The sequence below is a fragment of the Sus scrofa genome, chromosome 2, assembly GCF_000003025.6.
Source record: "Sus scrofa isolate TJ Tabasco breed Duroc chromosome 2, Sscrofa11.1, whole genome shotgun sequence".
Classification (NCBI taxonomy): Eukaryota; Metazoa; Chordata; class Mammalia; order Artiodactyla; family Suidae; genus Sus; species Sus scrofa.
This window is the reverse complement of record NC_010444.4, coordinates 46414656-46438447: the sequence shown is the minus strand read 5'-3', so window position 1 is coordinate 46438447 and position 23792 is coordinate 46414656. Positions and strand designations below refer to the sequence as shown.

Below are 23792 nucleotides of genomic sequence, written 5' to 3'. Positions count from 1 at the left end.
CTGCCATTGCTCAGTGGGTTGAGGATCTGGCGTTGCCATGAGCTGTGGTGTGGGTTGCAGACGCTGCTTGGATCCTGCATTGCTGTGGCTGTGGCGTAGGCTGGCGCTACAGCTCCAATTAGACCCCTAGCCTGGGAACCTCCATATGCCGTGGTTGCGGCCCTAGAAAAGACAAAATAAATAATAATTAATAATAATGGCTGGATAATGAAGGAACACCTTTTGCCCTCTGTTCTTGTATGGGTGGGTGACTAGGGGACAGACAGAGGACCAGACCTGAGGCCTGCCTCATGTACCTCCTCATCTCTGAGGGCCTTGCACCAGTGTCTGCTCCCAACCTCACCTGTGTTATTTTTGTCCTCCTTTTAACCCACTGATGAGACTGGATGTGCCTTAGCAGCAGTGCCTCATACATTTCTGGGGGCTTGAGTTTGCCTATAATTAAAAAGTTGATGTGACAACGTTTGAGAAAATTTACAAAAAGATCAGAGGCACTCCACCTCACCCTATAACCTCACCTCCCTAACATGACAGTAGCTTCCACTTTATTTTAAAAATCCTCTTCTGGCGAAGCACATCCTATTTCTGCCTGGCAGCGTGTGGGTCTCAGTCCATCCTGAAATCTACTAGGCAGCTGGAACACAGGCTGGATCCACGTGGAGCTCACAGTTCCTCTTTTTCATTTCACCTGATACCTTTTAGGGGGTTTAAAGCCTTGGTAAAGATAGCACTTTGCCATTGAGCAGGAGAAGGGCTTAGCCCTCTCCCAGAAGGTGCTGGGCCCTTGCCACACTTCCTGTATGTGAGTTCTGTGGACAGCTGGCGTCAAATGGGGCACTGGCCTCCTGCCCTTCATCATTGTGGCCGGAGAACCACAGCATGGATAACAGGTCATGGATGTAAACCAGCACTTCCTCAGGGTTCATTTACAGGGTTTTATGTCCAAATGAGTTTGGGAAGCTTTGGGTTATGGAAAGTTAAACAGTGTTTCTCTACTGCAATGCTTTTAACATGCGAATGTCCACCATGAACCTCAAAGAAGAGAGGTTTTATAAGAATAGTGTCTACTCTTTGTTCAGTGTGGTAGTAAGCTCTTAATATGCACTACTGCATTTATTTATTTATTGAGTCTTTTTAGGGCCACACCGGCAGCATATGGACGTTCCCCAGCTAGGCGTCAAATAGAAGCTGCAGCTGCCACCTTACACCACAGCCACAGCCATGCCAGATCTGAGCCGGGTCTGCGACCTACACCACAGCTCACAGCAACACCAGATCCTTAACCCACTGAGCTAGGCCAAGGGATCAAACCTGTGTCAGATTCGTTTCCACTGAGCCACAGTGGGAACTCTGGGAGTACCTCATTTAAACCCCATAGCACCCTTAGCAGGTAGGGTGTCCCTGTGTTTAGAGACTGGGGAGACTTAACCAATACCATAGTCAGTCTGCAGTGGGCACAAAGTTGGAGCAGCCTTCTTTTACTTGGGACTTCTCTCACTCCCTGTGGGACTAATACTCAGAAGGACTCTGTTGGAAAAATGCCAGTGTAAACTTGAAAAGTGAATAGGGACAGCAGGGTGAATAGTGACATAGGTTTCTCTCATGAACCCTATGGGGCTCTGGGCTCCCTGGTATCCCTACACCCCAGATCCTTGTCTGCATCATATTAGGCTGGTGTTATTGTCCCTTCATCAAGAGAGACAGTCATGGAGTGTCTGGAGTAGAGTCCAGGCCAGCTGTTCTCCAGTTTGGCTCCATATTAGAATTCATCTAAGAAGCGTTAAAAATTACTGATGCCCAGTCTCATTCTCAGGGATGCCCATTTAGTGTGGGTAGGACCTAGACATTGCTGATTTTTCAAATGTGATTCTGCTGCAGCCTGGGTGAGAACCAACTGGTTTGGCACACTTCTTTGTGGTCCAGTTATCATATCTTATACCAAAAGTCAAGAGAAGAAAGGGTTTCCTTTGTAAGTTAAATGACTTAAGAGGGTTTTGATTTGTTTGTTTCTTTCTTTTGTTTTCTTTTCTTTTCTTTCTTTCCTCTGCTATTCTTTGTTTACTGGTCCTGTATAGCCATGTACCATGAATCCTTCCCATGAAGTATACGCTCGACCCTAACTTTGCACTGACAGTCATGTGTTGAGCAGCCCTTATGCAGAAGTTTTAGATTGATTACTAGGGGAACTCATGAGGAAAACACTCAGATTTCTTATTCCTACTGGAAGAGGTAGGTGGGTAGGGAGCTAGAGTGACAAGTGCATTCTGGGGACGTGTTAGCTGTACACACCCATACTTCTTACTGGGCTTACACTGTGACTGATGGGCTCAAAGGGCGTCACTGTCATGTTCAGTTAAGTCACATGAAACTGGGTAACGGAATTGTTTGTTGCTTTCATAGATGGGTAACTTATAACTTAAGCTGTTGTTCCCTGCTGTGTCTACAGAAAGCCTTTTTAGGCATTTGGGAAAATATATGCTCTTGGCAATAATAGACAATGATTGTTTTCACCCTAAGCTGTAATGGCGCTTCTGAATATCTTCATCTTTTTGAAGGCACAGACCTGAGGCTCTCCAAGGCAGAATTCTGGGATTTCAAGGCTACCACTCTTTATCCAGCTCAAGATGCACATGTCCCAGGTCGATCAAAGGGTTTGTAATGGGAATGTTTCTGTTGGTTTCTTACAGTACAACAAACACCTCTTCGTGCACATTGGGCATGCCAACCATTCTTACAGTGACCCATTGCTCGAGTCAGTGGACATTCGTCAGATTTATGACAAATTTCCTGAAAAGAAAGGTGGCTTAAAGGAACTGTTTGGAAAGGGCCCTCAAAATGCCTTCTTCCTCGTAAAATTCTGGGTGAGTAAGACCTTGCTGTGATTTCAGTGATTTTTGTCTGAATGGTCGCGTGCTGTGCACTGGCTGTGGATTCACACTGACTGATCTGCAGCATCGCCAAGCCATCACAGACTCAACAACCCCAGGCCATCTTCGTGCTGGCTTGTGGCACATCCACGTGGTGACCCAGGTGGCATTCGCTGTCCCTGCCAAAGAGAGACATGTGGCCCCTTGGGCTTCAGAGTTCACATGTGAGGATGACAAGGAACTTTGCACATGGCTAGAGTCACAGTGGCAGTCGTAAGGCACTAGACCACTCTTTCTATTTGTTCTCACTCCATGAAGCAAAGCGACCTATGCATTTCATGGAGCACAGGACCTGAGGCAAAGAAGGGGCTTGGCGGAAGAAGAAGACATGCTTCAAGATTTTGTAAGTGTCAGAGAAGATACAAAATGGCTTTGCCCAGTAAGGGCCTCATTTGTGCTCTAAAACACCAAGAGCACATCTCCCCAGCTGCTGGGGCTTATTTGTGTCCCCACCGGCCTCTGAGAAGAGCTTTGCTGTCCCTTCTTCACAAGGCAGGCTCAAGCCAAGGGACTCTCAGGTCAGGGATGTTACAGCAGGCATAAGATAAGGTGCATGTGTGGAGGGCTCAGAACAGAGGACCTCCTGGTACTGAAGGTTTATAACTCCTCAGTCAAGGGGAGCATAAAAAGAAAGTGGCTGCATGTGTGTGCACTTCCTCACATCGCACTTAAGCCCCTAAACAAGCTAGTTCCAGGTGTTTTCCTGCCGTCCACCCTTTGCCTGGCCCTGTGTGTGTCTGGATGTACTTCTTCCCCTTTTCCTCCTTTCCCACCAGGTCAGCAGCCCCTCCTTCCTTTAAGACCATGGCCCCTTTATTATAGCACCAGCCTCACTTAAACAGACCATTGATTCTTCATAGTCGCATCGCATTTCGCAGTTACTCACTTCCCACCCCATGTCATAATTACTTGCATGTGTATCCCACTCCTCTCTGGGCTCGGCTATCTCCAGGCGCCTTATTCAGAGCGTGGCTACTGCTGATTGCCCGCTGTGGGCTGAGAGCTGCGCATATGCTTTACATGCATTTTATCCAGCCCTCCTAGTGTTAAGTGGAATTTGCCTCATATCCAACCGAGAAAACAGAGACTCAGAGATTACAAAGGACTGGCCGCACTAGGGTGGGGATCTGGGGCTTGAAATCAGATCAGTTTGACTAAAGTGCCTCTAATCTGTCTCCTGGCTGCTTCATGCCTGTGGACCCTGGCCACACAGTCTGTCAGTCCATATCTTCGAAACTAAGCCAGTGCCTTACACAAAAAAAGCTCAGCAAATGGGGGAACAAACAGATGAATTAAGGAAAAAGTCATGTCTTAAATTCCTTGGGAGGAAATTTACAGATTACATTTAATGTGTTTAGTTTTTTTTGTTTGTTTTTTTTTTCCTTTTTCATCCTTGCATGGTACCTGGGTTTTATTTTTCATACTTCCGTATTGAATTTGGATTGTGGAAGTAGCCTTCTACTTAATATTCTCAGGAACGTGTGGACAACCTGAGAACCCACTAACAGTCACCTCCTTTTTCTAAATTGGTGCTGCCACCTAGTGATTGGGGGTGGCTGGGGTCAGCTGCTATATGGTAACAAAGCAGTTTCCAAAGTGTGGCCTGCAGGCCCCTAGGAGGTTCCTCGGTATCCTTTCAGTGGGCCAACCATGTCAAAACTGCTTTCCTTATGACACTGAGACATTATTTTCCTTTTGGGCTCTGGGGATAGGTACACTGGTGGTTCAAACGCAATAGGGTAAAACTGCTAAAGCCTTGGATCAATTGGGCTGGTTTGTATGCACACTTAAAAAAAAGAATCAGGAGTTCCTGATTCGCAGTGGTTAATGAATCCGACTAGGAATCATGAGGTTGCAGGTTTGATTCCTGGCCTCGCTCAGTGGGTTAAGGATCTAGCATTGCCATGAGCTGTGGTGTAGGTCACGGACACTGCTCGGATCCCCCGTTGCTGTGGCTGTGGCGTAGGCCGGTGGCTACAGCTCCGATTAGACCCCTAGCCTGGGAACCTCCATATGCCATGGGTGCAGCCCTAGAAAAGCCAAAAAAAAAAGAAAAGAAAAAAAGAATCAGTCACACCAAGAATGTCCTTTATGAGGTTTATTCCATCTTGAATCTGGAGTACATAATGAAATTTAAAATGAATGCAATGAGACTGCTGACTACATCAAGTAAACAGCTGACAGTGTTTGCTGCCAAAAATAAAATTTGAGCTTTCAAGTAAAAATAAGAATTTTGGAAAACTTGGATCCTCTTTGGTAAACTCGATAGCTCCCCAGTACTTAAAAGACTTTCCTAATGAGATCCACAGTCATATTAACAAAGGTGATTTTATTGATACTGTGCGATATAAACCAGTGGATTTTATTTATTTTTTATTTTATCTTATTTTTTGTCCTTTAAAGGCCACACCCACAGCATATGGAGGTTCCCAGGCTTGGGTCCAGTTGGCGCTATAACCACTGGCCTATTCCACAGCCACCAAGGCAGAATCAGAGCCACGTCTGCAACCTACACCACAGCTCACAGCAGTGCTGGATCCTTAACCCACTGAGCAAGGCCAGGGATAGAACCCACGTCCTCATGGATGCTGGTCGGGTTCATTAACCGCTGAGCCATGATGGGAATTCCAAAACAGTGGATTTTAATGTAACAGAGTATGAAAAGTTCATTGATATCATTTCAGACTCCACACTGCAGCTAGTGTTTAAAAACTACTGCTTGTCAAAGATTGAGTGTCAAAGAAAAATGACCACAGTTATCTGAAGAGTCAGTTTAAATATTCTTTCCTTTTCTAGTCATATGTTTATATGAGACTGAATTTTCTTCATGTACTTCAACAAAAACATACATTATGACAAACAATGTAGAAATAGAAATGAGAATCTAGATATTTTCTTTTTTTTTTTTTTTTTTTGTCTTTTTGTCTTTTGTCTTTTGTTGTTGTTGCTATTTCTTGGGCCGCTCCCGCGGCATATGGAGGTTCCCAGGTTAGGGGTCTAATCGGAGCTGTAGCCACCGGCCTACGCCAGAGCCACAGCAACTCGGGATCCGAGCCGTGTCTGCAACCTACACCACAGTTCATGGCAACACCGGATCGTTAACCCACTGAGCAATGGCAGGGACCGAACCCACAACCTCATGGTTCCTAGTCGGATTCGTTAACCACTGCGCCATGGCGGGAACTCCTAGATATTTTCTCTTAGGCCACACATTAAATAGATGTGCAAAATATGAGAGTGCTACTCTCTTCACTAAATTTTTTTGTTTTTGAAAATATAGATATATCTAATTTTGAAAAGATGTCTCTCTGTTAACATATCTTTAATTAGGTCATAAGTATTTAATTAATAGTTTTCTCAGTTTATATTTCTAATGCAGAAAAATACATAAAGCTATAATCTACAGAAACAAAAGCTCTTTGAGGTCTCCAGTAAATTTCAGAGTGGAAAAGGGGTCCCAAGATCAAAAAGTTTGAGATCTGCTTTGTGAAGGATATTAAAAGAGGATGTTCTACCCAAATTAATTAAAATCAATCAAGAATTGTAGGACATGATAAAAATAAATCATTCTCAGTGCTCTCAAACAGTGTTGGTTTTTAATGATAATGAGATTTCTTATAATTAGCAGGTTGTTTGAATATAAAGTGGAATGGAAAATGTCAGAAAGTCGTTTCATTTTTGCTTCCAGAATTTTCCATTTTACACATGGGATGATTTTAATCAGTGCTTTCAGTGATAGGGCCCTTCAGTCATGAATCGCCAAACAACGAGTCTAGTTTGTGCAGATGTTTAGAGCATGGTGGCGAGTATGAGATGTGCACATTTAGAAACAACACTCTAAGATTAGATATTAGTTTATCAAATTAAGATTTGCAGAATTAAAATTGAGCTCTTCTGTGACTATGGTAGAAGATATCACTCCTTCAGTATAATTGTTAGCAATACTTAACCTTTATAAAGAAATTCAGTCCAAACTATGGTAGAATGAATGACACCCTTTGAATTAGGTTTACAGTGTGCCACAACTTGAAATCTCATTGGCTTCCGCTAACGGCTTGGAAAGCATGAATTACACTTAACCTATCTATCCTTGAATATCTGTGAGTGTTTCTTAAATTGGCTTAACCTTCCCTTTGAAATACCTTTTGTATGAGCAGTTTGCTTCATGGATTTTCATTTTTGTGTAAATTCAGTACATTTCAGCAGAGATCCTATCCTCACGTCTCCTGTCTCCTGTCTCCTGCTCCCTTTTTCCTCTTTCTCGAAGCGCCTGAAATCTCCAGGTTGTCACCGTCAGGCTGATTCTTCGTTTGTTCATGTGATTGCTCCTGGAATTCTGTTTGCAGGAACATGGGCCTTGTCCAACCTGGACTCGCTTTGGCTGGACCAGCTCAGGAGTTTGCTGTGAGAAATACCAAGTCCACCTAAAGTACCGCACTTATGCCCAAGCCGTGTGCCCCCAGGTAGACACTGTGAGGTGAATGGAATGCTGGTGAGCCACATAGCACCCAGTCCACTGGCCTCAGGGTGGAAGACTCCTACTGGCCCCCAGAACTTGGGCCTGAAACACACACAAAAGGCAGGCCATGCTTGCCATTGTGGCTGCCACTCCACCCTGTTGGCCTTACCATCTCATGTCTTAATGGTGGGGGCACCAAAGACCCCTGTGAATGCCTGTGCTTCTGGTGAGATCTTTTTTTTTTAAAGAGCCTTATGGAGGTGTCATTTACGTATCCTACAATGTCCTCATTTTCACTGTACAATTCAATGATATTTAGAAAACGCAGGTTTGTGGCCATCACTGCTCGTAAATTTTAGAATTTTTTTTTTCATTCCAGAAAGATGCTCTGTGCCCATGTGTAATCTGGCTCTATCCCCACTCCCAGCCCCAGGCAACCACCCGCGCACTTTCTGCCTGCACAGATGTGCCTCTTCTTCCTTATCCAGGGCCCTTCTCTGTAGCTGGATGTCATTATATTCCTAATTGCAATTTTAATGACTACTTAATATCCTCTTTACTGGGTATATTGTAATTTAACTAGTCTTATTAAGAATTGATAATAGGCTTTTAATGTGTGTGTGTGTGTGTGTGTGTGTGTGTGTGTGGAGAGATACGTGAGTTCATGTCTGTGTGTAAATCACCAAGTTGTTTTCTAAAGGCATCAGGTAGTTAGTTTACCAGGCGTTCGTCAGGCTTGCATAGTTTAAATGGAATCATTCAACGTGTGGGTGTTGGGATCTGTCTTCTTTATGTGTCTAAGGGGCGCCTGAGTTGTAGCCTGAATCAGTAGTTCGTTCCTTTGCGTGGCTGACTACAGTGCCACTGTATGGATGTACTGCATTTTACTTCTCCGTACACTAGCTGATAGACTCGTGGATTGTTTCCACTGTAGACTTTTATAAATAATTTTACTACAAGGTCTCTGTGGACAAGTCTTTGTGTGGACCTATGGTTTTATTTTTCTTGGGTAGCTATGCAGGAGTGGAGTGGCTGGGCCATATGGTCACTCCGTGTCTGGCATTGTAAGAAATTGCCAAAACCGTTTTCTAAGGTGGTTATACACATTACAGCCCCACAGGTGAGATATTAGGGGCTCTCCTCCTTTGACCATTATGTCTACAAGTATTCGGAAAGGGAGGGATGGCAGTGAATATTATAGATGAGGGGCTGCTGAGAAAAGGGACATGTACGGCTAGTTCAGGTGCATCAAGGTGCTTTGCAACTGGGTCTTCACTGGTATGTGAAACACAGATGTGTGGAAAAATGAGAAAAGACAGGAACCAGGGTTCCTTTGTAACAATGGTAAGGAGCAGTCAGTGGTTTTAACAATTTTTGAGCTGAGAGAGTAATGGGATCCTTTGTCGTGGCACAGCAGTTTTCTCTGCATTTTGCCTTTTTCATTGTTATTTAACTTTTCCCTCTCATGACAGTCTCCTGTTTCTTCCCTTTCTCTAACAATTTAGTTCTACTGCATGCATCATTACAAACAGAGGAAAGTGAATTTGCTGTAATAGGAGGGAAGGGGCTTCACTCTTTTGCAGCAGCATATGACTGTGGCCATTCATGAGATGCTCCGTTGAGCCAGGCAGAACCACAAACTTGGTATTATTTAATCCCTGTGAGGTACAATTCTTCCTACTTTCCACATAGAGAAACTGAGTCAGGGAGAGGCAAAGTGACTTCTGCACACAGCTAATCTATGCCAGATCTTCTGGACTCTAGAATCCCTGTGCTTTCTATAGCATCTGTGCACAGAAGCCAGTATGGCAGTTGAAGTGAAACAGCATAGCTTCTCTGGGAAGGCCTGTCATTTTAGGATCTTCGAGTGTCCGTTTACTTGGGCACCAAGGTGAGTTGACTACTGTTACCAAGAGGTTCAGGTTGGATCCTAAGTCTTACCCAGGTAGCTGCCTGGGGAGTGAACAGCCCCATAGTTTTCACATGTTTAGAAAGCTATATCAATCTTCTGTACAGTCTTGGCAATACGTTAATTCTTAATTCACTCTTAAATACAACATGAATATAGCCTAATGTGATACTTGTTAATGTAGTTTCAACAAAGGAATGCATTAAATCTGGCACCCTGCTTTTCTTCCTTATCCAGAGCCCTTCTCTGTTCCTGGATGTCATTATGTTCCTAATTGCAATTTTAATGACTACTTAATATCCTCTTTACCGGGTATATCATAATTTAACTAGTATTATTAGGAATTGATAATAGGCTTTGTGTGTGTGTGTGTGTGTGTGTGTAGATACGTGAGTTTGTGTGTAAATCACCAAGTTGTTTTCTAAAAGAGTCAAGTAGTGAGTTTACCAAGCATTCATCAGCATTACATAGTGTAACACAAACATAGTTTAAAACAAAACAACCTTCTCTTGTCACTTTGATTTTTGGATTCCTTTACATCTGCAGTTATTTTTTTTTTCTTTCCACTCAATGTTTAAACCTTTCTCATTCCCTATAGAAGCAACTATTAATAAGATTAAATACACTGTATTCCCTCAATTCTAAGACATATGCTTGTTCCCATTTCAGCAGTTCTAGAAGTGGCTCAGGGGGTTACAAACCCAACTGGTATCTGTGAGGACACGGGTTCAATCCCTGGCCTTGCTTAGTGGGTTAAGGATCTGGTGTTGCCCTGAACTGTGGTGTAGGTCTCAGACACAGTTGAGATATGGCTTTGCTTTGGCTGTGGCATAGGCAGGCAGCTGCAGCTCTGATTGGACTACTAGCCTGGGAACTTCCTTATGCTACAAGTGCAGCCCTAAAAAGAAAATGAAGGGGAAAAAAAAAAAAAAAAAAAGAATAAGCTCCTTGCCTACCCTGATAACAGAGGGGCAAGTCATGATATGGTTATTATTACCTGCCCTTGTGACCCTATGCAATGCAGAAGGCATCTCACCACCTCCGTGTCACCTTAGTTATTTGTACTATATTGTAACCTTCAACTGTACTTATTAACTTAAATTGAATCCCTAATTAAAATGTCTCAGAAAAATTATAGCTCGATGCAGCACTGAAATTGTTAATTATGATTGAGGAGGAGTATAGAACCAGATTTGCGATAAGTGAGGCCGACATTTTGCACTGGCAGAAAATCATACTTCTTATTTTCCTTATAAAACAACCATCAGATGCTGTGTAGGCTCTAGGAAGGGAAGATGTCCACCCACAAGTGGACAGCCGTGCTGCATTTCAGTATTGAGATCCGTGCAGATGGTTGCCAGTCATATGGCAGACAGTGCAGCTAATTTAAAGTAAAATGTCAACCGTCTTAGAAATTGATGGTATGGAATCGCCAAAGCTAGAAGAGGTGGGCATGATTCAATCATGTACCCAAGTATAGCTTGCAGCTCACTTGCAGAAGAAGTTTGTTTCCAGCCACCTGTAGTTTATTTGAGGGAGTAAACAAAATGATGGGTTTAAGTGCAGTGAAACGAGTATTTTTGGAGGGGCATCAAAATTCTACTCTCTGTCCTAATAGTGCTCAGGAATGTCAAGCTTGGGACACTGGTTCAAAGAAAGCCACGTGTTACTAACATGTTACTTATAAACGTGACACCAAAACTGTTCAGAAGAATCATTAGGGTGATGGAGGCTTACTCTCAAAGTTTGGAATAATAAAGTTATGAAAAAGAAACCGAATGGAGCTGTATAATGTTGTCAAGAAACAAATCCATCTTTTTGGCATGCGGAAGTTCCCAAGCCAGAGCAGTAACAATGCCAAATCCTGCACTGCTAGGCCACCAGGGAATGCCAAGAAACAAATTCCTAATGTATAATTATAATATTTCTTTTTTTCTCTCAAATCATTACTAAATTAGTGGCATCTTCGACATGAGGACAGGAGTCTGCTGGTGGCTCAGTGGGTTGAGGATCCAGCATTGTTCCTGCTGTGGCTGAGGTCACTGCTCTGGTGCAGGTTCAGTCCCTGGCCCGGGAACCTCCACATGCCACAGACACAGCCAAAAAAGAAATCAAGATATATCCCATGTTACCCTATGGCTATTTATTTATGCTTTGCTTTTTAAAATGCATAGAATTATGATCATGCAGTGTAAACAATTAACAGTATATTCATAGTCATTCAACTTACTTTCGTAACCTATTTTTCTAGGGGAAGACAAAGTAAGGCTAGTTTTACCAACAAGAGCAGATGTGAGAAGATATTATACAACATAAATGGGAAGCGAGTTATCTGGAAAGAAGGCAGCTTTTAGAAGATGCTTTTATCTTGGTAGGAACGAAATCGCATTTGTTGGACAAAATGACAGGCACTATAAATAAAACAACTGGGCTTTATTTAAGGAGAAGAAACTGGATGCACATGTAAACTGGCTGAATGGACCCCCTCCGGAGGTTTAGCCTGTTTCTAATTGGATTCTGCGTGATTTAGGCTGGAATTGTAGACTTGCGTCTGTCATTTGGAACCACACGTCCCTGTTGCTATGCACGGAAGAGGACATTAGCAAAATGGAATAATTTGCTCCCCACGTGTTTTAAACTGCTATCAATAAGGAAAGGGCTTTTCAGTTCAGCAAATTTTCCATTTCTTTCTGCCTCTAGCTCATCTCACAATGGGGTGAAGTTCTGAAATTCCATGAACGATAGGAAGTGATGGAATGATGTCATGGAAGGAAGATTAGCAAGAAATACCAGCATATTCAGAGATAATAAATTTTCTTTGGTAGATTGTGACTAAATGACTTTCTTCACTGGGAGTCAGTTTTTTGGAAAAGTCATCTCTGGATAGCAGGTTCTGATATTTCATGTAGAAGGATTGGGGGCAGGGTGGTCCATGACCTTGTATATCCATCCATTTTGGTTTGGTTTCATGAGAAAAATATCTGGAACTTGTCAGTGCACTTCCTGCATGGACAGCTGTCTGTTATTGCTTCCTTCCTGTTTTCCCAATCCCCTGCCCTAAGCCTTTCCTAGGGAGCAAGCATCCTATCTATAGCATGTGTTTATCCAGCACTGTAAAGCATATAGCATTTATGGCATTTACAGGAGTGTAAAGCATATAGTGTGAAAAGTGTATAGCAGATTTTCAACAGGTTTTTGTTTGGGGTTTTTTTTTTTTTTTTTTTTTTTTTTTTTTTTGCTTTTTTTAGGACCGCACCCAAGGCATGTGGAGGTTCCCAGGCTAGGGGTTGAATCAGAGCTGTAGCTGCTGGCTTATGCCACAGTCACAGCAACGCCAGATCCAAGCTGCATCTTCAACCTACATGGTAGTTTGTGGCAACACCGGATCCTTAATCTATTGAGCGAGGCCAAGGATCAAACCCACATCCTCATGGATACTAGTTGGATTCGTTTCCACTCAGCCACGACAGGAACTCCCTCAACTTTTTAAATTTGTTAGATGAAGAGTTATTTTATTTCTTTACAGTACACCTAGAGAAATTGCTGTACGTGGTATCCTATAACTGCCACTAGGCCAGCTCTGGTATTGTAGGCAGATATTGTAGACAACTGGCAGCTTGTTGAATAATGTTTCTCAAGGAATTTACTGAACAACGGTTGGAGGACACCTCAGGAAAGTCATACAAAAGCTTTTCCAGGCTCTCTTCTGAAGTTATTAGGTTCTTACAGAAATAATTTAATCATTTGCATTAGCAGTGAATATACACATCACTAGCCATTCAGCAAATATTGACTGAACTCTCCTTTGCTCCTAGAGAGCTAGGAAACAGACATGATTAAGAGGCAGACCTTAGGGTCTGGTGAGGGATGGCAGACACACAAGCAGGTGAATGACAGTGCCGTGGGATTGGGCTATAATAGAAAAGTGGAAGCTCAGGCGTAGAAGGAGCCCTTTCTGCCTGAGAACATTCGGAAGGCCTCACAAAGACGTGGCATTTGAGCTGAATATTGAAAGAATTTCATCAGTGCAAGAGGAGTGGGGAGGAGTTTTCAGGGGAGGTGGATGCTTGTACAGAGACCAGGAATCCTACTGGGAGTTGGCAGAGGGTCCTCGTAGCTGCTGAGCCTTACAGAACCTGGAGAATGGTGAGAGGTGAGGGTGAAGATGTTGATCTCCATGGCTGTCACTTTTATTTAGAGAGGAGCCTTTCCGAATCCCCTGAAAACATAAAGCAGAACAGGACAGCTTGGAATATGGGAGCGGAAGCTCAATCTGCTTTTCCCTTCAATCCCTTAACCTCAATGTCACCACAAATTCCTTTTTTTTTTTTTTTTTTTTTTTCTTTTTAACCTTGAACTCTTCAAGGATATCTAGGCACAATCTAAATTGGGAGTTCCCTTAACCTCGTGGGAGAATCCATCTGACAGCTGTTCCTCTAATGCTTTCTGTCCTGGGTCATCTGGCTCAGTGGTTGCTAACAAAGCCAAGGTCAGGGGTCCATTCTTTCCTGCATGGGGCTGTTTAACTCTGCTCCCTGCCCTGGTTACAGGCTGAGATGCTAAGCCACTGTGTCCCTAAGAGCTGCTGCTAACCAGCGGTCCAGGTCCAGGGGAAAGCGACACAGGTGGTGCAGCTGTACCTCCTGGCTTTTATCCTGTTCCTGGAGGCACAGTTAGCTTCACACTGTAACCATCACCAAGAAAAGCCTGGGAAGGAAAGAAGCAGCACAATTGGAGGTGGCTGCTTATTTCCAGACCCAGTTTTGTGAGGAATAAGTGGATTACTTGGACGTAGTCATAAACCACCCTCACCCCAGGATCTTGGTCAGTTGTCTACATACATAGACCCCTGCTGGTGTGTGGAGTTCCCTCTCCGTGTCGGTGGAGAGCCAAGATATATCCTCCCCATTCGCTCCCATTTTAATTGACTGTTTACATTACACAAGCAAGAGAGGCTTATTAAATAGCATTTCCAAAGACTATAAAAAAGTGAGATCCCTGGCCCCCAGCAGCCCTGTATCTTTCATGACTTTTTATACACATCTACCAGCATTGTACACACATCATTTGTTTTTCCAAAAAAAGTATTATGCTCCATGTGCCATTCGGCAGCTTCATTTTTTTCCCCCACTCAAAAATATTTTGAGCATAAGATGGCTCCTTGCAGCAATGAAAATTTGAGGTTAAGTCCCAGTTTTTTGTTACTCTTTTTGGTAAAGGTGAATTGTTAGAAGAGTTGCCAGATTTAACAAATAAAACTACGAGCCACCCAGTTAAATTTGAATTTCAGGTAAGCAACGTAGACTTTTGTAGTGTCCGTCTGTCCCATGCCATCTTTGGGACATACGGATACTGCCAAAAGTATGTTGTTTATCTAAAAATCAATTTTAACCAGGCGGCCTGTATTTTATTTGGCAGCTCTACACTTGTTCATTGATTGATTTGTTGTTGTTCTGTGAGTGACTTTTCATACACAAAACCTCCAGACCAGAAAACAGCGCTGTTTTCTGGTCTGGAAAGGGTGGTCGATGGCCGTGTTTGCACACCTGATGAATGTGCTGGGTTGGGGGCCAGCTCAGCTGGGCGCCCAGGGCTCATTAACTGCCTCCCTTGGTGAGAACCGATGGTTCCGTGCAGCTGCTGTGGACTAGGGGCCGAGACCTTGGCTCTTTCATCCCAGCTACTGTGTGAAATTACCAGTGACGGTTACCTGAAGTTGTATGGGTGATATTAATTGAATTTTTTTTTTAATGAGTGCCGTTATTTGTAGGAATTTGCAATGCAAACAGCCTCCCTTTCAAAAGGTACATATTGTAATTAGAGCAAGCTTTTAAGATTCTTTGAAGTACTAAATGTTGATGAAATTCAAATGGGGTGCCGATCTGCACTATAAAGGGGCTCTTGATGGTTTTGTACAATCTTCTATTTTGTAGATGTAAATATATGCCATAATTAGTGGGAAGTAACTTGAAGAGTGGGGCTGGGTTTATTCCCATTATTATTTGAAACAGCTGTGGATGGAGCACTACTGTGTCCTATTGTTGTGTTGGGCAGGGGCACGAGGGCCCAAAGTGAACACACTCAAAGTCTCCCATCCCTTTGGGCAGCTTTCTTGCACGGTTATCCCAGCTTCCAGCACTCCAAGCCACTGATGCCATTGATGGTGGCTTCAGGGGTCGTGGCCAGGGGACAGATGCATGCAAATGAGGCAGGTGGGAGAGTTGAGGAGCAGCCAGCAACCTCAAGACCCCCCTCCCTGGGCCACCTCATGGGGCACGTCCCCCTGAGGGCTCTCGGCCCAGGGCAGAGTGATTGTCCTTTGGCTCCTGGGGGAGCAGCTGCAGGGCCCGTGTGGTGCCCTCCCTGGCTGAGCCTCACCATGTGGCAGGCCTGGACGGCCGCCCACGACAGGGCCCAGCTCCCAGTGCCGCCTGCCAAGGAGCCAGATGCTGCCATTGGAAAAAATTGCTTCACAATTTGAAATCTTGGTCCTTTGATCATTGCTCAGAAAGGATGAAGACGAGAGGTTCAAAGTGGTGGTTTGAAAATGCCAGCGTCTCCTTGCATCCATCAGTGCCTATTATACTGTCTCTTGTCAGGGACAATCCTCTTGATGTTTTCATTTTTGCAACCAAGTAATTCCTGCCCAGCCCTTCCAAGCCCTCTGGGTGGAGGGAGTGTCTGCAGCCTGCTGCTCCTTTCCTGACCCAGTGCCCCAGCCCTCCCCTGTCTTTGGGGTGATCCTCTTCCTCTTGCTTTTGCAGGCCTTTTCCCTCTGAAGCCGGTGACAGAGTCACTGTCATTAGCCAAATGCTGCCTCTGCATGAGCCACGAATTCCATTCTGCACTGGGTAACCCCATCAGGCACGTCCCTGTCCTTGGGCTGCCTGGAGCCAGGTTTCCAGAGGCCTGAGATTTGGCAGAATCCATGTCCCAGCCCAGCCCTCTACTCAGAGTACTCAGGATCCTACATAACTGAGCTAGGCCTCGTTTTTTCTCACCTATGAAATGGGATGAATCATTCTTTGAAGAAAATTGTTTTTAATTTTTTTTAAAAAACTTCAGAAGTTCCCTTCATGACTCAGTGGTTAACGAACCCACATAGGATCCATGAGGATGAAGGTTCAATTTCTGGACCCCCTCAGTGTGTTAAGGATCTGGCATTGCCGTGAGCTATGGTGGAGGTCGCAGATGCAGCTCAGATCCAGCATGCCTGTGGCTGTGGCTGTGGCTGGCAGCTGTAGCTCCAATTCGACCCCTAGCCTGGAAATTTCCATAATCTGAAATTAAACAGTGGAACACATTGTAAAAAAAAAATGGTCTTACTGAATGAGAGGCAGTAGAGGGAAAACCAGGCTGAAGTCTTGACTGGTTACTTGCATGTTTCAGCTGCAGGGGTAAAGTAACACATGGGAGGGAAGGATTATTTAGGGACATTTGATGTTTCACTTTTTTGTTTCCTGGTTGTCTGGTGCAGTCAGCTTTCTCTGCCTGACATTGTAACCTGCTTCTACTTCGACCTTATACTGCTTTCCAAGTCTTGCCCACAAATAGATCCCCAAGTCTTTCATTCATTCCACACACATTTATTAGTGATGGCCTTTTTTAATCTCCAAACACAATTTTATAGCATCTCTGATCATATGTTTGTGGGAAAGACGGTAGTTTTATATCTGTCTCAGCACTTAGGCCTAAAACCTAAGGCTTGTTAAAAATTCACAAATAGGAAAATGCACTGATCAGATCTTTCTGTTTTTGAAAAACGCCATTGCTGCTTCAGTGCTGTACACCTGATAAGTGTGGATTGGGACTCAGTCTGACTGTGGCTAAAAAGGTTTTATCTTGTTTGTTGATTATGAACCACCATCTACTTTGTTTATTAATTTATTTTTGCTTTTTAGGGCCGCACCCGAGGCGTATGGAGGTTCCCAGGCTAGAGGTCTAATCGGAGCTGCAGCTGCCGGCCTACACCACAGCCACAGCAACGCCAGATCCTTAACCCACTGAGCAAGGCCAGGGCTCAAACCCGAAAGCTCATGGTTCCTCATCAGATTCATTTCCACTGCGCCACAATGGGAACTCCAACCACCATCTACTTTAGATCGTGTTTCTGTATATGTGACTTGAGGCTCTGTCTTTGCCTCTGTCCTGGTCTGTGTTGAAGTCCATGAGTTGATAGGAGTGGCTGTCGTTTATGTGGCACACGTGTCATTATTCAGATGCGTCTCATATGTGTTCTCTCCTTATTGCCATGGTGGCCCTTGGAAAAGGGTCTTCTCTGAGGTTAGAGACGAGGAGAGTGAGACTCAGAGGAGCGGCCACTGTCCACAAACCACAGTGCCCGTCAGGTGTCTGAGATGAGATGACGACAGATGAAGAGTCAGAACTCTCAAGTCTCTGGACTAGATGGGAGGGAGGTCTGAAGTCAGGTTGGAGCTTAATAAAAATAAATGTGAAATTGGGTCCTAGGAAGCAGGTAGGACCCAAAGAACGTTGTGAGGGAGAAGCAGGAGTGGAAAGATGAGACAGAGAGGGAAGTCAAAGAATTGCAGCTGTGCGATTCCAGGAGGCAGAACCCCAGGTCCAGGTGGGAGCTCTGGGAAGCCCACTGCGACTTAACGGGTATGGGAGGCAGTCCAAGTCCTTACGACAGTGTCGGAGATGTGTTACATCACATGGAAAGGGGAAGTTGAGGTTGCCAATAGCAGATAGGGAAATATCTTGGGTTATGTGCATGGGCCCAGGGTGATACAGGGTTCTTAAAAGTGGCTGAGGAAGGCAAAAGAACTCCAGAGAGATGACAGCTGGCAGTGTGAGGACTCAGCCTGGCTGGCTTTGAAAATGGAGAAAAAGACTAAGAGGTGTGGAATGGGGAAGCTGGAGGAGGCAAAGAATCAGCTCCTCAGAGCCTGCAGAAGGAATGCAGCTCTGCCAGTACCTTGATCTTAGCCTGGTGACACCATCTGGATGTCCAGCCTACAGAAATAGAAGATCATAAATCAGTGGTAGTTTGTTAAAGCAGCATGAAAAAACTAGCCTAACAGGAAGAGAACTAACAATTCGGTCTTCCTGGGGCACGGTAAATATTTTAAAGTACTGATTTTCCTGTATCTGAAGGTGTTTAGCCAGAAGGCACCACAGATCAGGAGATGGCAGGAAGGATTTCTGCATGGGGTGTTAGGAGGGAGAGCTGGCCCCCGAATCCAGTTCATTTTGCCAGTATTTTTGTTTGTTTGTTTCATTTTAGAACATGGCCTATGACCTGCTAGGGAAGGGAGATTTTCCCTCTACAGCCCTCTTGAGTTCTTGTGGCTGGACTAATAATGAAGTTGACACAGGACAGATTAACAGGAGAAAAACACGTTTTTCATTCATGGCAAGTGGCAGTCACAGAGAAGTGGGGCCTAAACAGTGGTCAAAGCAGGCAGCTTTTATACTTTTTAGACAAACAAATTTGGGAGGAGTTGACAAGACAAAGAAACTTAGGCTTTGGGTGCTTCATTAGTGAAGAATCTAAACAGAGTTTGGGCTTGGGGTAGTAAATTTAGAAAGTAACAAGGCTTGTTTAATATGCTTCCAGGCCCCAAATCCCCTATCTCTGACGATAAGGGTGTCCTTCTACCTCCAGATGCAAAGAGTATATATTTCACATGAGAGACTCATTTCCTGCTTTCTGGCAGACAGAGGGAAGGGTCCAAGTGTCCCTTTTCCATTCGCTGTTTCTAAGTAACTTTAATTCAAAATATCCAGTATTGCCCTTGAGACACTTTTTGGGACACCCTGCCCTGGGCCTCAACAGCTGGCTTGTCCCCAAAGGATAGGATATAGTTTGAATTTGCAATTTGTTGGGAAGATAAGACTGCTGGGTTTTAGTTGTTTCTTGGATGTTTATGTTTATTTGCATTTAGAAAATATTCTGTGTACAGATGCAAGCTGATTGGGCAAAAATAGTTTGTATGTCTGATACTAGCCCTTTTTTTTTTCTCTCATTTTCTTGCCTTCAGAACTACATGAAATAGGCTTGCCTTGAGTTATCAGTTGAGAAAAATGAGTCGAGAGGGTGGGTAATGAACTCAGCACAAATCCTAGACTCGTTTCAGAGGTTGCCTTCTCTGTTGTTGATTTCATGCTAGCATTCTTCTTTGATATTACCTTTGCTCCACAGGAGTTTGGTGACCACATTTCTTTGTGGAATAATCATAATATCATCAGCTGACAGATAATTACTTTTCGCATCAATACCTCCTCCTAGAAAATTCCCAAGGAACAGCTGTGATATGGTTGGATGGCCACATAATTATTTTCCATGTTCAAAAGTAATTGCAAAGCACTTGTAATAGTAAATTACTTATGTACTGTTAGTTGAGAAATAAAATCTTTTAAAATCTAATCTATTAAAATACATACTAATAATTAAATATAAAATTTTCTCAAAGCTTTTTCTTTTTTTTTTTCCTTTTAGAGCCACACCCATGGCATATGGAGGTTCCCAGGCTAGGGGTTGAATCAGAGCTGAAGCCAATGGCCTACACCACAGCCACAGCCACACCAGATCCGAGCCATGTCTGTGACCTACGCCACAGCTCACAGCAACAGTGGATCCTTAACCCACTGAGTGAGTCCAGGGATTGAACCCGCATCCTCATGGATACTAGTCGGGTTTGTTAACCTCTGAGCCATAACGGGAGCACCTCAAAAAAATTTTTTTAAAAGCAAGGTCATTCAAAAATCATCTGTTCCTCATATCTAAATGAATGCTGAAAATGCACACAGATCTCATAACCAGCAATTCTGCTTCTGGGAACACCCAGCAGGAGTGCATATGTGTGTTCATCAAAAGGATATTCCAGGAATTCCCATTGTGGCTCAGTGGAAATGAATCCAGCTAGTATCCATGAGGATGCCAGTTCCATCCCTGGCCTTGCTCAGTGGGTCGGGGATCCTGCGTTGCCGTGAGCTGTGGTGTAGGTCTCAAGACGCAGCTCAGATCCTGAGTTGCTATGGCTGTGATATTGGCCGCAGCTGTAGCTCCGATTCAACCCCTAGCCAGGGAACTCCCAGGCCCTAAAAAGAAAAAAACAAAAAAACTAACCCCTAGCCTGGAAACTTCCATATAATGCAGGTGCAGCCCTAAAAAGCAAAAAAAAAAAAAAAAAAAAAATTATGGTGAATGCCATTCCAAACATGAGTAACATTTTGAAAATGTGTATTCTTTTGTATGTTTCTCTGCTTGATTTATATTTTGTATTTTAAGGGTACTAGTTTCTTTACACTGTTAAGTCTTTTGCTTGTCAAAAATAATGCCACTGCATTGTGCCAAGTGAAATAAGTCAGAGAAAGAAGAATACTGTATGATATCACTTATCTGTGGCATCAAAAAATACAAGTGACTATAACAGAAAAGAAGCAGACTCACAGATGCAGATATCAAACTAGTGGTCACCAGTTTGTGTGTATGGGGGTGGGGGAGGGCAAAATATAGGGGTGGGAGGTACAGACCACGGGCTGTAGGATAGGCCCTGGGATGCTTTGCACAACACGGGGAATGTAGCCAATATTTTATAGTAACTGTAAATGGAAAGTAACCTTTAAAATTTGTATAGTAATAATAATAGTAATGCTGAAATGAATAAAGTGAAAAATGGAGCATTAAAGAAATGAAAGAGAAGACCACAGTGTGCCTAGGAAGTTGCGGTGTAGCTCTTAAGAAACCTCTCTCCTGGTTAAGTCACTGATATGAATTGAGACTGATAGTTTTTTAAAAATGACCCAACTTCATATACTCCCGTGTTGACTCCCCCGCCCATTGCTCATTTCCCCGTGTTCCTTCCCAAACTCCACTCCTTACACCACACGCCAAACAGGTTTTGTTTGTTCGCCAGTCTTTCACAATGCCTTGATTAGATCAAAATAATGAGTTTGTTAAAATTGCCGTATTAGTTAACAGTGTATAGCCCATTAATTCTCATTTTCAAAGATGGAAATTTTTAAAAGTTGAATGAAGAGGAAAGAAAAAGTAATTTGTCATGTACCCTTTCTGCTCCACCTAACTCATTGCATTATTGTTGGGAGGCATCCTATATATTCATCAGTTGAGCATGTGTTACATTCTGGTGCATCTGTGTAATAGAATCGTATGCCGCCACTAAAACGTGTAGATCTTCAGTTTTTTAAAGGGCCATTCTTTTAAAAACTGGGATTCTGCATCAGTACTATATGAGCCCTAAGAAATAGAAATTTTTTTTTTTTTAATCTTTTTAGGGCCGAACCCACGGCATATGGAGGTTCCCAGGATAGGGGTTGAATTGGAGCCATAGCTGCCAGCCTGCACCACAGCTACAGCCACGTAGGATCCGAGCCACATCTTTGACCTATACCACAGCTCATGGCAATGCCGGATCCTTAACCCACTGAGTGAGGTCAGACATCGAACCCACATCCTCATGGACACTAGTTGGGTTCACTAACCACTGATGGGAACTCTCTAGAACTTCTTAAATACATATATTTAAAGCCAGGTTTAGAAGAATGCTACAGTTTGTGCAGAAAAGAGGCAATGTGTATGCTTGAACATATACCGCTATCTCTGAAAGGATACTAGAGAAACAGATAATGCTAGTCACCTAGGGAGGCTGGAAAGTTCAGAGTAGAAATAAAATGTGTACTCTTTTTACATTTTTTTTACTTACCACATGCATGTTTTTATTTAAAGAAAAAAAAAAGCTTTTTTACAAAACTAAACCTTGTTGGCACAAACTACATCATAAAAGTAAGAGCACCAGTCCCACAAAGAACATCACTGAATCCTACCCCCACAAAACACATGGGCCACTTCTCAGAGCCTGTGTTCTCAGCTGGTGGCAGAACCAGCTCCAAGTTCTTGAGGCCCATATTTAGTTCACAACAGGTGGCCACTTTTGGAAGGCTGGATGATAGCTTTGTCAGAGCTCCCGTGTGCCTAGGGTATATTGGTATCTTTCTTCTCTCTCTCTCTCTCTCTTTTTTTTTTTTTTTTTTTTTTTTTAATTTTAAGGCCACACCTGCGGCATATGGAGGTTCCCAGGCTAGGGGTCAAATCAGAGCTGTAGCTGCCAGCCTACACCACAGCTCATGGAAGCGCCCAATCCTTAACCCACTGAGTGAGGCCAGGGATGGAACCTGCATCTATGTGGATGCTAGTCAGATTCGTTTCCACTGTGCCATGACAGGTATCTTTTTCCACTCTGGGCTGGAGCCCAGATAGACCCAGGGACCTCCTCAGCCTTGAGTAGCTCAGGTACAGAGCTCAGTGTAAGACCTCCACTGTTCCCCCCTAAACTGCTCTTTCATGGAGTCAAGTGTCAAACCTTTGAATGTGAGAAAAAGGCATATCCGGGCATTTTTAATTATTTGCAGTTTATGCCCCAAAATTCCAAAAACCAAAATGTGAGGACACGTTACTAAATTTATAGATAATAAAAAACTGGACAAGTACAAGTAAAAGCAGATTGGATTCCAATAACTAGAGCTGGACACTGGTTGTTAGGAGCTATTAGAAGTACCCAGGGAAAGTTAATTACTATAATCGAACACTTAATTTAGCTTTGAATTTCCCTTGGCACATAAGAAAAGTGGATATAAAGTATATGGTCCTTTTCATGTGAAGCCAGGAGATCTGAAGTTGTGCCTAAGGAAATGGACATTTTCCTGATAATTCAAGAAGGAAATTCAAATGTTGATCCTTATTTAAAATATATATAGGATGACTCAAGCCTTCACGGTGCTTAGCGCCTGTCAAGGTATTAAAAAATAGCTAGTCAAGGGGTTCCCGCCGTGGCACAGTGGAAATGAATCCAACTGGGAACCATGAGGTTGCAGGTTCCATCCCTGGTCTCGCCTAGCAGGCTAAGGATCTAGCATTGCCATGAGCTGTGGCGTAGGTCACAGATGTGGCTCGGATCGTGCGTTGCTGTGGCTGTGGTGTAGGCCAGCAGCTGTATGTAGCTCCTATTAGACCCCTAGTCTGGGAACCTCCATATGCCGTGGGTTTGGCCTTAAAAAGCAAAAAAAAAAAAAGAAAATTAGCTAATCAAAATGTGCCAGCCCCCACAAAATGTAGTCTTACTATGTATCAAATCCACTTCTCTTTCTGCAGCCACCCCAGTAGTCCAGGCATCATGTCTCATTTAGATTGCTTCAAGCCTCCTGGTCCACCGCTGCGGTCACAGGGGTGCCTTTCTGAATTGCAAATCACTGACCCTATCCTATGTACTTAAAAACTCCTAGGTCTCCTGGTTTGAGGATATAAGACCCAAGCCCTTCCACCTCCCCACCCACCCTCTGTCCCTTGCTGTCTCTATTCCAGCCTTGTTTTAGTCCTTGTTTCTGGCTATGCACCCTTTGCCCACCCTTGCTTAAGCCAGGATCCACCTGCTCTTCTTCCTTTGGACCTGAGTGGCATCATTCTTGGAAGCTTCCCTGACCCCAGGGACTCCCTCCCCACTATCTGTTCTCCTGT

At 43.7% G+C, this 23792-nt stretch overlaps 1 protein-coding gene across 16 annotated transcripts in view; it reads left to right on the top strand.

Moving 5' to 3' along the window:
- The window catches only part of TEAD1 (TEA domain transcription factor 1), a 274130-nt gene that overhangs the window by 232172 nt on the left and 18166 nt on the right, over nt 1–23792 (top strand). For 15 of the 16 annotated variants that reach the window (XM_021076972.1, XM_021076995.1, XM_021076989.1 and 12 more), the window contains 1 exon segment: nt 2688–2861. The exons of the other annotated variant lie outside the window; for it this stretch is intronic. In XM_021076972.1, the coding sequence (XP_020932631.1) occupies nt 2688–2861 (174 nt within the window). 16 annotated transcript variants of the gene reach the window in all.